The 15,801-nt window shown below is 40.2% G+C and overlaps 1 protein-coding gene across 1 annotated transcript in view; it reads left to right on the top strand.

The window, feature by feature from the left end:
• The window catches only part of ARSJ (arylsulfatase family member J), a 43,507-nt gene extending 29,259 nt beyond the window's left edge, over positions 1-14,248 (top strand). The window contains exon 2 of the mRNA XM_020802783.3: positions 11,119-14,248. Coding sequence (XP_020658442.3) covers positions 11,119-12,511 — 1,393 coding nt within the window. The 3' untranslated portion in view covers positions 12,512-14,248. The remainder of the gene's footprint in view (positions 1-11,118) is intronic.
• The last annotated feature ends 1,553 nt before the right edge of the window (positions 14,249-15,801 follow it).

The raw sequence follows: 15,801 nt of genomic DNA, 5'->3' as shown, positions 1-15,801 counted from the left end.
CACATTATTTCTTCCACTACCGAAGCCTTCCATAGACTCCAAGCACTTAAATCTCATTGACTGGTCTAGTGGGGGAACACCCCACCTCAGCCTCAGGTTATTTCTAGTCAGTGCCCCCATTGAAGTCCAGGCTGCTTCCCAATCAGTCCACTCCTGACTGCCCCCTCCATCAAAAACAGAACATTTGTTCCTTTCTTGTTCACTTCTAATCTGATTTTGTGGTGGTGTGAATGAAAAGGAAAGAGGACAAGTGTGGGGAAAGCACGAATTAAAAGAAAATAAAAGAATGAATACACATACACACACACCATGTAGAAATATTCCAACCCACTACTGCTTCTCTCTGTACAGGCACAGAGAGAAGCAGTAGTGGGTTGGAATATTTCTACATGGTGTGTGTATATATTTTTCAGCTCCTCAGCAAATCATAGGAGAATCAGATGTCTGAGCAAGTTTAGTCTTCAAACTGTTGCTTCCTTGGCCCAGTGCAACAGATGGCAATCTGTAAAGAGTTTACATCTCTCCCTGAAGGAAGCTTGTAAATTTTATTTCTCTGTATCCTATCTTTCATTCAGACAGTTCAAGGCAGCACTCTTGGTGCTTCTTCCTTCCATTTTACCACCACAGCAATCCTATAAGAAAAGTTGTGCTGACAGACAGTGGCAGGCATTTGGCTCTTCCTTGCCCAATTAGAGAACATTACATCACATTGTGAGTCATAAAGGTATTTCTCATGAGTTGAAGAATATTTTTTTAACAGTCTGACTTTGATGCTGAATACCTAGGAGAGCTTCTCAGATGTGTATGAATCACTGTGTGGAATAATAACAGGCTGATGTTCTGCTTTAAAATATGTGTCTGTCCAAATGGTATGGCTAAAGATGCACATATATTTAAGGAAATAGTAATTTGCATGAAATTGGTGTAAATTTGTGTGGCTAATTAGCAAGGTATCAACATATCTCAGTTGCACAGTTGGGCAGGTCACCAAGACATTAGTACCTCGCTAGTTAGCCATAGTAAACTACATAAACATGTGAACACCAGAGAGATCCTGACCAAAGGTTCTCTTGAATTAGTTTCAACATGCCAGCTTCAGTGCATGTACATCATAATGAAAATTTTTCTTTCTCCTTTTTTGTGTTTGCTCTGTTGGATGAAAAAGAAGACATGTTTTTCTTAGAGTTCTCAGATTTCAGAGGAAATGGGTCTGTGCATGGCAAGCATTAGGTTCCATCCAACTTTCTCTTTTTGTGTGCATATGTATGTGTGTGTTCCATCTGTATAGATTTAAAATAAGTTAAGAAAGCCGATTATGCAATCAGGTTTTTTAGAATGCGAATGAGCAATGTTAGGAGTAAAACTGAGAATACTGTATTAACTTCAGTTTCACAGCTGTGCCAGACTGACAGCAAATAAAAATTTAGCCATACACATATACTTTCCATCTGTTATGTTGTCGTTACTATTTACATTGCCACAGTGACAGTAGAAACTCCATGGAGCTCTAGTGCGTCCAGAGTTTGCACGGAACATGGACTGCACAATTTGTGTCTGTGTTGGAATTATGTCTCCTCATTTGTTGTCACACACAAAGAAATTCCTCAACAAAGCGTTGGAGTGAATGGTGTAACCTTAGCCTGAAAATAAGTTTTCATTATTACATTGAAGGTTGTGTATTCAGATGCTGGATTGATGAAACCGTGGCAGTTTCCTTTGCATTTGTTTGCAACACATTCTGAATAATTGTGTTCAGTGTCTTGGAAGCATAATGGTGAGTTTTTTTAACCACTTAAAGGTATTTTTTTTTAATGTAAGAGGACATGAGACAACACAAGATTACTGACCTTAGAAATGTTCAGTATGTGCAATGTGGAGTGGTTTGTTTGTTATGATTTTTTTTTATCACAACTCTGGAGACCTGGGTTTGAATTCCTGCTCTGCCATGGAAACTCTAGGGCGAATAGGAGCCACAACGAGTTTGACAGAACACTTTCAACTGAGGGATTGAAACCATTTATCCAAATGGCAATACCATACAGGAGCTGTCCAAGAATTTTGTACTTAACTATCTGTAGAGCAGCAGGGATGAACTGCCCACCCTGGACATAGTGGTATCGTCTAAGGACTTTCCTTGTACAGTGGTGCCCCGCATAACGGGTGCCCCGTTTAACGACGAATCCACATAGCGATGACTTTTTTGTGATCGCAAAAGCGATCACATTGCGATGTTTTAAATGGTAAAACATCACTTTGTGATGATCGGCAAGCTGTTTCGCTTACCAATTTTCGCATAGCGATGTTTTTTCTAACAGCTGACTGGCAGTTCCAAAATGGCCACCGGGGAAAAAATGGCCGCCCGCAGTGTTTTCGCGCCCTTTCCTCGCTTACTGGGCAGCGAAAATGGCGGCAGTATGGAGGATTTTCACATAACGGTGAGTTCTTTGCCCATAGGAACGCATTAAACGTGTTTTAATGCATTCCTATGGGCTTTTTTGTTCCACATAGCGACGATTTTTACGGAATGGATTATCATCGCTATGCGGGGCACCACTGTATTGTTAGCCATCTGCATTGCTGCTTGACTATGGTGAGACCAGGAGAGGGTACGTGAGAAGACAATTCCCAAGTACAGTATTTAAATGTTTTAACTTGTTCTATATGCTGGCTCTCAATAACCCATTCTTGAAGTTTGCTATGCCTAGAGAAAACCATTATTTTGGTTTTCTCAAAGTTAATTGTTAATAGGTTGTTCCTGCAGTAACTCATAAATGCACGTAGAATTGGTTTAAGACCAGTTTCCGATAGTGACATAATAACTGTGTCATCTGCGTATAGTAGTAAGGGCACATTGATTTTGGCCAGTTTCGGGGGGGGGGGTGAAATTCAGGTGCTGTGGAGCTTTTATGGAGGTCATTTAGGTACAGATTAAATAATGTAGACACGAGAATACAACCTTGGCGAACCCCTCTCTTTACCTGAATGGGGTTTGATAGATTCCCATCAACTCCACATCTTACCCTAATTGTGGTCTGTTGGTAGAGGCTTCTGATAAGATATAAGAGCCTCTTATCAATCGAGGAAGAGTAGAGTTTTTCCCAAAAATTTCCTCTGGGTATTGAGTCGAAGGCAGACTTTAAATCTATAAAAGCTGCAAACAGACCATTCCCATGACAGCCCATATACTTCTCTGCAACTCTAGGGAAGAGGGATAAAACTGGAAAAAACAATCCTTAAATATCTCACTTACCTTGAAAGCCCTATTGAGTTCATTATAAGTTGGTTTTGATTGGATGGCACATAATACATACACACAATGGTATTTTACATGTATTTCAAGGAAGTGCTTGGAACCTAGTTAGTGTCAGAAGGTTAAAAGGCAACCTGACAGCCTATGATGACAAGGGGGTTCACACAAGCAAATAAGCAGTTTGATGTGGGAGGGGTAGAGCCTTTTTACTTTCTCAGTGACTGGTGTAGCAATCAAGCAGCTTACCAGATGCTCCTTTTCCATACTAAGCACAGAAATGCACCTCCCTGTCACTCCTTTAACCATCCATAGCAGACTAGTAAAACTTTTTGCAAGAGTGTGTTTGGGTGTTATAAATAAAAAGAAAACTTGTAAATTTCTTCATTCCCTCCAATTTATGCTGACTCAGCTGATGAGACACGTCACTGAGGAATTTTAAAACCCTGCAAGATTGTGTCCAGGCGCAAATGAGACAAGATGTGTGCGTCTTTTCCCCTTTGTCATTGTTTCAGAAATTTGTGCAAACTATCCCTATATGGAATTGGTGCCCTTCCAATCTGAGAAGCAGAAAACCTCCCTGATATCCTTAATCCTGAGCCATTTTACACAATTTTGTGCAGTTTATTTGCTTTGAGGTACTAGTATGCATTAAGTCAATATATTTACTATTTTGTTTACTGTTCACCATAAAACATTCTCCATTTCCTTCTAATCTCTTGCTGTGACCACCACAAAATAACTAGCTTTCTTGAAAGAGAACAAAAACAATTGTACCGTTCCTTGTCTTCATATGTGAAAATGTATATACCTCATGCATCTACACACACATATAGATGCATACATAAGAGGTCTATGGTCTGAATAGAAGGGGCACTTCACCCCATAATTGTAGGGTGAAGCCCCACCCGTAGAGGCACCACAGACCTCTTTGTATAACCTCGTCTCTTATGCTCCCTTTCTCTCTACAAGCAACCACTCTCATATGTATTGTTTAATGAATTTAACGAATGAAAGTTGGCACAGTAATCAAGTGCATAACAAAAAACTGAGGAATTATTTATGAAACAGCTTTTATTTCTCTTCTGAAAGAAACCTTAGCTGTAGCCCGTAAGGCAAGAAAATTAATTAGTAAATGCCTCACTATTTCTAGCAAAACTATTATTCCCTGACCAGTTTTGGCCTTCTCTGTGGGAAACAGAACAAACTTTGCTTTGCTTTTCCCTGCTCTGTTTGTTTGTTCTAGCTTCTTCCTTACCCCCAAATTATGCTTCTAGCTTCTCCTTTATCCCTAAACCAAGAGTAAGAGCAGTATTTTATTACATATAAAATACAAGATATCATCTAACATAGTGGCATCTGTAAACAGTGTGACAGAACAGCACAATATAATAGCAGTCCCATGGGTTTCTTAATTTGTGCATCCTGGTACTCCTGCATTTCTTGTCACCTGAAAATTAATCAATTTGGCACTGAAAAAAATAAATGAGGAGAGAGCAGGCACTTTGATGCTTTTATTTGTATTGGTTACGCTGCTTTCCAATATCACCTAACATTCTCTTGGCACAAAACCTGCTCTTTTTTTTAAAAGCTATTTACATGATTGGTTTACAGTCTGAGTACTGGTGTGCATATATCTGATGAATTTATCTGATGAACCGCTGTTTGTCAACTGTTTCTACATTGTAACATGAGTATTCTCAAATAACATAAAAATACAGGGATTTTACTGAGAAAAAATATATTGGTTCTTTCTTTTTTCCCCCTTGACATTTTAGAATAATAAACACTGCAGAGATTGCTTTTAGGAATTAAGTACTCATGGGCAGCCTCCCCACCACCACTGCTGCCACCAGGACCTGTAGGTTTTCTCACCCAGTTTCAATGGAAGGAGAATGGATATTATTATTTTATTATTATTCTCGGGCTACCTGCATTTATTATATAAAAGATAAAACTACTGCAGGGTTGGATTACTAAGTGAAGAGGGTGTTTTTAGATATCTGAAATATACAGGTCTGCAAAATTAAGAGCATGACGTGAGCCCCATGTCATAGTGGATAAACTGAAGTATTGCATGCAAACCTCTGCTCATGACCTGAGTTTGATACTAATGGATTCAAGTAGCCAGCTCAAGGTTGACTCAGTCTTCCATCCTTCCAAGGTTGATAAAATGAGTACCCAGCTCACTGGGGGGCCAAGTGTTTTCATAATTATATGTTAAACCACTCAGAGAGTGCATTAGTGTAGTATATAAGTCAAAACAACAATTACACATTGCAGAAAAAGGTAAACTTCACAAATGTGTTTTGTTTTGTTTTAAGTTCGCTTTGAGTGAGTTGTGAGATGTTTTCTAGTCCCAGTAAGAATTCCAGTGCTTTGAGGTTTGAGGTTAGATTTGTATTTAGGGGAGGGCCTTCACAGAATTTTGTAGGTATAAAGTACGCAGAAATGGTTTACCAGTCTCTCCCTGGGGTCATGCAGCTTGTTCAATTTCCATTAGCTAGGACAAAGAAAGTTAAAAATAAAACAATTAAATTTTTTAAAAGGACCCCAATAATAATTCTTTTTGTTGTGTAAAGCAAATGGATGAAACTTGGGGTCACTGTTGTAATCATTTAGGGGACGATGCTGCACAGTGTCTACAATTTAAGTGTAATTCTGTGTGGATTCTGCAAGAGAATGTGGTTTAGGGGATTAACTGCCCTGCCCCTAGTGCATAAAGAGCATTAAGCAGACACTCCCCACTGAAATAAAGGGATTGAATTTCCATTGCTTTATTTTCTCTGCCTTGCACCTAAGGGCTGCAGATGGCTGTTCTACATACATGCCCCACATGATGTTAATAAATTGGTCTGGGTACAAGCCTAAAACAATACTTAGTTGTAAAACACTGTGCAAGTTACTCATTTAGAAATAAATGTCAGTTTAGTCATTGTTTGCACAACTTCTTTAAATTTCCATATGTCCAGAAGTAAACAAAGCCTTGTAAAACACACTTCGAGTGCAACATCTGCATCCATCTGAGAGAATGGTTACAACATCGTTTCTAGAAGCAGCTGAGCCCTGTGATAGTGAAGGAAATAGAAAATACTGTTCCCAGAATTGTTCATTAATTAAATTATCTTATTTCAGGTGAATCTGTCTCCTCATATAGGTTACAGTGTATTTGAATGACTAGCCTGATCAATAAAACTGGTTATCTAAAAGTGATAGCCTGTGGGTGAGTCAGAGGAAATGAATCAATTAAATAAATACTAAATATAATGCTGAATATGTATTTTACAGAAACAGCACAGATCATGCTATTTCCAATTCTTAATTGTGGTTAAAGTCTGCAGAATGCTATAAATTATGTGGATGAATCATTGGTTAATGTGGTATCTGTCTAATTAGCTCTGATAATGAATTCAGGCTGTTCAGCAAAATACTTCTCTAATGGTCTGTATATTTTAATATAATTTTTCCCTAATATTTGTTCAACCCTTTAGGGAAACTGCTAAAAATTATCCATGCATATTTTAGCAAATGAACAAATGTGCTATTTTCCTATTACTGGATCAAAAAATCAACTTTTGCAAATAATGGTTAGCAGTTTCTGTCCTGAACTTGCATATAGCTACGGAGCTTCACATTAGAGATACGGTTCCTAGCATCTTTTTGTCATTTTCAATAGAAGTTATTAAATTTGAAATAATTGATTGTAATTAATGTTGCATCCTCATAGATACCTTCTAAGTGGGACTCACCTCCAAGTAAATATCTATAGAGTTAGGCTGCATGTTGCTTTCCATTGCATTCATAGGGCGAAAATCGCAGAGCGAAGGTCGGTAAGCGGTTCGCTTACCGACCTTCGCTTTGCGACCCGCCGATCAGCTGGTCAGCGGGTCCAAAATGGCCACCGGAACAGCCGAAATGGCCGCGCACAGCGTTTTCGCGCCCTCCCCTCGTTTACCAAGGGCGTGAAAATGGCTGCCGGACCCGAAAAAGCATCGCTGTACGGTGAGTTTTTGACCATTTGGAACGCATTAAACGCTGTTTAATGCGTTCCAATGGCTTTTTTTGATCCGTACAGCGATGCTTTCACACAGCGAGGGTTAATCTGGAATGGATTAACCTCACTGTGCAAGGCACCACTGTATGTTTGAGTCTTTGGTTAGGGGAAATGTTTTGCAAAGGCTAACCGAGAATTGAGCTGCAGTCCATAAAATCTTATATCAAATAAAACTTAGCTCAGTGGTTTAGGTATCTGACTGTGGAGCCATAAGTTCGGAGTCCCACTGTGCCTCCTGTACAAGGGCTAGACTCAATGACACATAAGGTCTCTTCCAGCTCTACAGCTCTAAGATTTGCCAGTCTTTCAAGTGTATTCTCGAAGGCTTTCATGGCCAGGATCTAATGGTGGTTGTAGGTTTTTCAGGCTGCTTGGCCATGTTCTGAAGGTTTTTGTTCCTAACGTTTTGCCAGTCTCTGGCAAAAACAGCCAAACACGGCCAAGCAGCCTGAAAAACCCACAACAACCAGTCTTTCAAGTGTTGCAATCTTTTTTGGGATTATATGTTTTCTGCCACCTAGCGGCTATATTCATGTGCAGAGAGGAGAAAAGCGAGCAGTTAAGTGTTACTGATTTCTTATTAAGATAGATATTGGGCTTAGGGATCACTTTGCAAAAATTCCTCATTCTTATTGATTTAGGTTGTCTGTATATTATGAAATGCCTTAACACAGTGGTCCCCAACCTTGGGCCTCCAGATGTTCTTGGACTACAACTCCCAGAAGCCTTCACCACCACCCCTGCTGGCCAGGATTTCTAGAAGTTGCCCATAGCAAGACAATAAGCCATACCCTCCCAAGAGCCAGTGTTAAGTGGATGGCCCAAAATGAATGCCAAGCATGGGATGACATAAGATTTCAAGTACTTAGTATATATAATTCCTAATAGCTTGTGCATTCTCACCAGTGGAAATATTTATGTGGATGCTAAATCTTGGTTTTGTTGAGCTAAATGGGTGTATTCTGATTTGGCCTTTAGAATATTGCTTGTTAATTGACATATTGAATCCATTTTGTATTCATATGGGTGCCATATGCTTTTTGAAATAGGAATTCCACAATTATGATCATATTATAAAACATTTATTTTACTGTAGATATAACTGTAGGGTATCCAGTATGGTGTAGTGGATAGAATGATAGGCTAGACTCAGGAGACTTGGATTTGAATCCCTGCTTCGTCATGGAAACTCATGTGGTGGTGGGTGTGAATGAATTGGTAGAACCACTCATAAATATTTTGTAAATATTAGGGCAGCTATAAGTTGGTTCCAACTTGATAGCATGCAACATGCACACAAATACATCTGTATTATTTCTAGACAAAGTGTGATGAGTATGTAAACTCTGAAAAACTAGACAAGTGAACTTAAGGAACAGACTACATGGCAGGAATTCACAAACTTTGTTACACATAGGCTCTTGCCTAATTAATCAGATACAACAGAAATTATGTAATTTGTGGAGACAAATTGCCTTATGTTTTAAAAATAATTATAGATATTGCATATAAAATGCAACCAATAATTTCTACAATGATTTCTTAACTCGAGGCAGTTTACTTCTAAATGTCACACTGTCTGCATAACTGTGCAAGAGGATTTTCGCCATTGTCTTTTTGTGTAAAAATAACACTTTGGAGATAAATCTATTTATTGTGGCCAAAGTTTGGTAAGTGAGCACGACTTCTTCAATGCATGAATTGGTACCATCCTCAATTGGCAAACAAAAAAACAGAAGCTCTGTTCAGTTGTTGTCAAATCATGTACTCTAACAATTATAGTGGAAGCACTCCAGCTTCATCTACCTGTGGAGAGTATTGAGTATAAAGAGGAAAGCCTCTGTAATCCATGATAATACAGTATATGAGGGGGGATGCTGATTTTCCAGGGTCCTAATGCCGTCATGGACAGTGAAGACTTTCCTCTTCATATTCATTGCTCATTATGTGTAGGAGTAAAAATGGCAAGAGAGAGTGGTCTAGAGCAGGGGTCGTCAACCCCCGGTCCGCGGCCCAGTGACAGTCATTGGGCTTGCCAGAACTGGGCCACAAATACGGATCTCCGCCCCACCCCCCGCACATGGAGCTCGCTCCTCCCAACTAGTCTGCGGCCCCAAAAAGAGTGGGGACCGCTGGTCTAAAGTGTTCATATCTTTCAATTTAAATGACTGTAGATAAATGAACACATTTACAGGTAAAAGAGTGGTGGAGGGGGAAATAAATTGTGTCCATCTGACATACAGTGTGGCCTCCTCTACTTCTTTCATCCCCTATAGCCCTCCTAATATGCCCTGGAAGATTCCCCCAAACCTCTGGAGCATATTTTTGTATTCTGCAGGCTGCAAAGGAAGAAGGAGCTATTCCACCGGCATTGTCTGTTCTGTTCATGGACAGGCATACTTGAATGTACCCCATTATTACAAAGTGAAGTTTGAAGATCCAGTGATGCTATATGATCCACTGTAGTATGCTGATCTTATGTCACATTAAATGTAGTAGACTTTAAAGTGCTGTGGGAATCTCTCTCTCTGTGTGTGTGTGTGTGTGTGTATGTGTGTGTTTGCTACATTAGACTACAGATTTATAACTTTCAGGTTAAGAAATGAATACTATATATTTTCCTCAGTGCAAGTAAATTAGTTAAATGTGGATCAGTAGTCAGCTAGGTAAATCTTATGCAGAGGAGGCAGATGGAAAACCAAAGTCTGGAGAACTAACTTGTGGGAACGAAAAGTTTATCAGTCTCACCTGGATTCTAGGAGTTGCAATAGATTCCCCTCCCCTAATATTTGTGTAGAATATGTATAAGGTGATGATATATTTTAAGAGTGCCCAAAAGAAGCAGAGAAGGGCAGACACTCAAAAAGATAGGGGGTTGCTCTGTTGTCCTTAGAAATTACAGGAATAAGAGGATGAGGCTTTATTTTCTCTGAGGTAGATGCGGTTGAATGCTCTGGAAAGGGAGTTGCACTGTATTAGTCTCCAGCAATTGCTAATATATCTCTGCCTTGGCCTTCCTCAAACTTCAAGAAACTTTTAAAAAATACTAAATAAAGGAAAGTAACATTTATAGACGGTGGTGCTACTTAACCACAGCCATATGGCAGGGATATGAAGAATGCTGACTGCAGTTAATGGGTATTTAGTGCCTAGCCCTTAAAATGCTATTCAGTAACATCCTGTTGCTTAGAAGGAGTAGAGGTACATCCCAGTGTTGGGTGGAACTGAATGGAAAGTACCAGCAGCTCGGAAATAGTACGATCACAGTAGTATATTCTTCATGTCAAGAGGTTGTTCCACCCATGTTTCATAAATGGGAAAAAAGAGATACATGGCTTTAAGCAGCTTGAAAGGATTTTGCTGTATTTTAAAATACTCTGTAAGAATGTATCTTGAATGTATTTTTTGTGGAAATAGAATTTAAAATAATTTTAAAATTATCTACATAGAAATGCTAACCATGTCAGACCATGCTAACTGGTAGTTCAGGCAACTGATTAGAGCGTTCTTAGTTGACAGTGGCTTGATTTCTCTGAAATTCAACCTTTCCAGTTTTTTTTGTAGTGACGTACAAATTACCACTAATAGGGATTTGCCCTTTGTAAGCCCAAGTTGTTTAGAGTGAATCTCTACCTAATATTTCTCATTATATTCCTAAAACTCAATGTTGGAATAGCAGGACTTACTTCTGAATACACATGCATAGAATTGTGCTTCATGAAAGCTTATGCACTCATATCGTCTCCACATGTGATACTTATGCATTCTTCTCTTTTGTATAAGATGCAATTTCTTCTTTTCATTTTGTCTGTTACAGGTATCAAATCCATACAGGCCTCCAGCATTCGGTCATAAGGCCCACACAGCCTAACTGTTTACCCTTGGATAATGTAACTCTACCTCAGAAGCTGAAGGAAGCTGGCTACTCCACCCACATGGTTGGCAAATGGCACTTGGGCTTTTACCGCAAAGAATGCATGCCGACACAGCGGGGATTCGATACTTTTTTTGGCTCTCTTCTGGGCAGTGGTGATTATTATACCCATTACAAATGTGACAGCCCTCGAATGTGTGGCTATGACTTATATGAGAATGACAATGCTGCTTGGGATCATGACAATGGCATGTACTCAACACAGATGTACACGCAGAAAGTGCAACAAATCCTATCCTCTCACAACCCCAGGAAACCTATATTTTTATACATTGCATACCAAGCTGTTCATTCACCACTTCAGGCACCAGGCAAATATTATGAACATTACAGATCAATAAATAACATAAACAGGCGCAGATATGCTGCTATGCTGGCATGCTTGGATGAAGCTATCAACAATGTGACACTTGCATTAAAAAGGTATGGTTATTATAACAACAGCATCATCATCTATTCTTCAGACAATGGAGGGCAGCCAACAGCAGGTGGAAATAACTGGCCTCTCCGAGGAAGCAAGGGGACTTACTGGGAAGGGGGAATTCGAGCAGTTGGTTTTGTTCATAGCCCTCTACTAAAAAATAAGGGTGGGGTGTGCAAGGAGCTTGTACATATAACCGACTGGTTTCCTACTTTGATCACTTTAGCAGAAGGACAGATTGATGAGGACACCCAGCTGGACGGCTATGATGTGTGGGAGACCATAAGTGAAGGCAGACGGTCTCCCAGAATGGATATTTTACACAACATTGATCCCATCTACACCAAAGCCAAGAATGGGTCCTGGGCAGCGGGCTTTGGAATATGGAACACAGCAATTCAATCAGCAATACGTGTCAACCACTGGAAACTCTTGACAGGAAACCCAGGGTATAGTGACTGGGTCCCTCCTCAATCATTTAGTAATGTTGGCCCGAGTCGCTGGCACAATGAGCGGGCTTCGTGGACAGCTGGTAAAACAGTGTGGCTGTTCAATATCACAGCTGACCCATATGAGCGAGTGGATCTTTCCAGTAAGTATCCAGATGTAGTAAAGCAACTGCTGCGTAGGCTTTCACAATTCAATAAGACAGCTGTGCCTGTTCGATATCCACCTAAAGATCCGAGGAGTAACCCCAATTTTAATGGAGGCGTTTGGGGGCCCTGGTTCAAAGAAGAGGAGAAGAAGAAGAAGAAACCAAATAAAAATAAAGCAGAGAATAAACAAAAGAAAAATAAAACGAAGAAACCTCATCAGAGAAAGGGGCATTCATTAAGCTGCTTTGCAGGTGGATAATTTCTGCTGACGGCTTATGCTGTCATCCTAAGCATACTTAACCTGGAAGGGTTTTGCAAAAAGCAATGTCAGTCGTCTGAGTTAAATGTTCAGGCTCAGGCTGCCATTGCTAAACTAACAAAAAACATTATGTGAGATAATTTTCAAATGGGCTATCACAGTTATAATGCAATGTTTGCACTGTGTTATGTTTATTTGGTGTTGCATTGTGACAGGAAGATGTGCAAGGTGCAGTTTATATCATTACAGATCCAGAAAACATTCTTGATGAACTACCTTTTCTGCTATATAAAGGGGATTTACCTCCATTACTTTACGGTCTCTGAAGGTGAGCTTATACAGCAAATGAGACAAGACCACACACTCAAATGCACCTGTTTATATTAGTTACTGTTTGGAAAATTATAAATGTTCTCTATTGATTAGAGAAAGTAAGGACCAAAAAGAGGCAAAATGTTGACATGAGTGTAAGTTGCCTTCTCATATAGAGTTGGTCAAGTGTAGTCAAACATTAGGCTACTAGAATAGCCTGAATTAGTTGTGAAAAAGCTGCTTCTTATTAAATGTTGCCTGGCTTTCAAATGGAAAGGATTTTCCCGTCTTCCCAGAATATGCCAGGCAACAGTCCCTTCCAGTAAAAACAAGCTATACACACACATACAAAGCTGCTAGTACATGGCTATAATTACAGAAAGATGTAGACCAAAATCCTGAGCTGGCTTGTGTGCACACAACCTTTGCTGATATTAATAAAGTATCCATATGTAACAGCAAAGAATTCCAGACATATATAATGCCATACCCCAAGCACTGATGCTCTAAAGCATTTCCATAGCGTCTGGGTGAATTAAGCACCTGTAGTGCTTGCTAGGCACGACAGGACCAGCCATATCATTAAGCAAAAGAAAGCAGCTATCTCAGAAATCAAAATGCTGGGAGGGAATAGCACAGTACTAGAAAGCAAAGCCTTCCAGTTCCAAGGCTATTTTTCTGTGTTTCCGTACAGTGGGGTGATGCTGTTTCATCAGCAGTGTTACAGAAAGATTCAGCTACCAGTCTGTTGAGTTTTTGCCCATGGATTGGATTGTGTGTGTCATGTATTGCCATCTTGTTCTTTTCCTTGAATAGCACAATGGCTTCTGGTGGCCCTGTATAGCAATGTTCAGACCCAAAGGCCTGTCTGTACTCTGGAGAGCAAATGGATTTCCCCATACCCTTCAATAAGAGTTCCCTATACAATTATTGCAACTGAGGAGAATGTCCAGATAAGGTAGCACCGTATAAGCATTAAAGCTCTAGTGGAGCTGTCTGTGACTCTAGTGGCAGATGTCAACCATAAGTATCTGTCATAAGAAAAAGGTATTAAAAGGACACCAATGTTATAAGCAGAACAAAAGCAGAAATTCACCAAACCAGACCTACAAGCTTACTACTAGCATTCTGTTCCTGTGGCTTCCATGTGAGTAGTCTGTCCTTGTATCTCAGATAATAGTGTTTTATTTCAAAGTACTGTAAAAAAAACATAGCTGTAAAAGGAGGAGGTATTCAGGTGCATCACTTCATTCTTGTTTGTTTGCAAGGTGATTATTTTGCTGTGTAATCTGTTAGTCAAGTTTTCTTTATACAAGCAAACCCATGTATGTTTTAAGGAAGAGTGACGAAGAGTGAACAGGAAAAAAAATACTTGTAACATTTTATTTATATATCTATTAAAATAGTTTATTTTTATGGCAATAATTAGAATTCCATGTTGTCATTCTTATTCATGTGGCCAAGAAACTATGTTCAAATTTGGTCTTGCAGTTTTATACACTGAAATACAATCTGAAGGTGATGCCATTCAGCTGTCTTCACTTGGGGGGGGGGGAAGAGAGTAGTTCTAAACTATGAAAGAGGGAAAGGAGAATCAGAACTATTCAAGAAAGTAAGAGACTGCCAGGAAAGAGAAGGATGCAAAGGAAGAGAAATGAAGGAAGATGAAGTTACTGTGTGTGAGCCAGTGACAGCCGGCTGCGAGGAAGGAAATAAGTGCCAGCGTGGGCAGGCCCCCTCAGCAACGGCAGAAAAGGTGTTGGCCTTCAAGGAAACACCTGAGGCAGATGAGGGTGGAGGCCCTAAACCTACCCCCAGAAAAACAGCTGTAGCTGTGGTAGATATAGAGGCGAGTGAGCAAGGAGGGGGGTGGGAGGAATTGGATATTTGGGAGGATGTCTGGGAGTTTCTGTCACCTTCGGAGAAGAGAGAAAATAGTCTGTTGGGGGAGATGCTGAAAGGAGCTTCTAAGAGGCCTGCATCTGGCTTATCTGAAGGCAAGTTGAAAGATAGAAGCTCCCAGGGACAGCTGGTGCTGCACGGCCTCCTCTGCTTGCTGGACGCCACGCTGGGGGAGTTCAAAATACAGGCAAAGACTGTTTAACAGCCTGGACCTTTCAGCTAAGATGAGCTGCCACAAGAGTGAAGTAACTCCCTCGGAGACAGGAGGGGCTGGGACAGAATATTCTCTCAGCCCTGGAAGGACTGGAAGGATAGAAAGCCACCAATTCCATCCCTGCTGCTTGGGGCTAGAGGCCCCATCCTGCAAAGGACTACAGAGACACTGTTTTTTCTTTTCTTTGCATGCTGAGCCCAGTAAAGCTTAACCAATCCTGCTGCCTCATCATGGATACAGCGGCTGAGGCCGCTCACGCCGTGTTTCATAAAGGATAACTGAGAAAAAAAATCCTTGTATAACGGAGGAGCTGAGAACCTGCTCCTTGGTATAACTAAGAGAGCTATATGGTATAAACTATGGATAATAAGTTCTAAATTTATCACAGAAAAGAGTTTACTCATGCAATGGCTGCCCAGTGTTGTAATTTAAATTTATCTGTATATCTGCTGATAGCAATTAAACTTATGTCTCATTGAGTATTCTCAAAATACACATTACATATTGTGTATTGTAGTGGTAAATTGAAAGTGCTCATCTGAATAACACCCCCTCCAACAATGTGGGCAGCTGGATCAATCTGCTTCAGCAAACAAGGAACAAGTCTTCTTTAAAGGTAATAGATTTTAACTGCCCATGTAAGGCAAACCATGCCATTCCTAGGAAAAATTAATTTCTCTGCCTTCTGCTGAGAATATTGCAGCTACACTCAGAAGGAAACAAGGAAACCCGGGAGGGGCATGACAGATGATATCATTCGTTTGTTTGTTCAGTCATTTAGTCGTGTCTGACTCTTTGTGACCCCATGGACCAGAGCACGCCAGGCCCTCCTATCTTCCACTGCTTCCCGTAGTTGTGTCAA

This window comes from Pogona vitticeps, chromosome 5 (assembly GCF_051106095.1).
Source record: "Pogona vitticeps strain Pit_001003342236 chromosome 5, PviZW2.1, whole genome shotgun sequence".
In the NCBI taxonomy this organism is placed as follows: Eukaryota; Metazoa; Chordata; class Lepidosauria; order Squamata; family Agamidae; genus Pogona; species Pogona vitticeps.
This window is presented reverse-complemented; position numbering and strand designations above follow the sequence as displayed.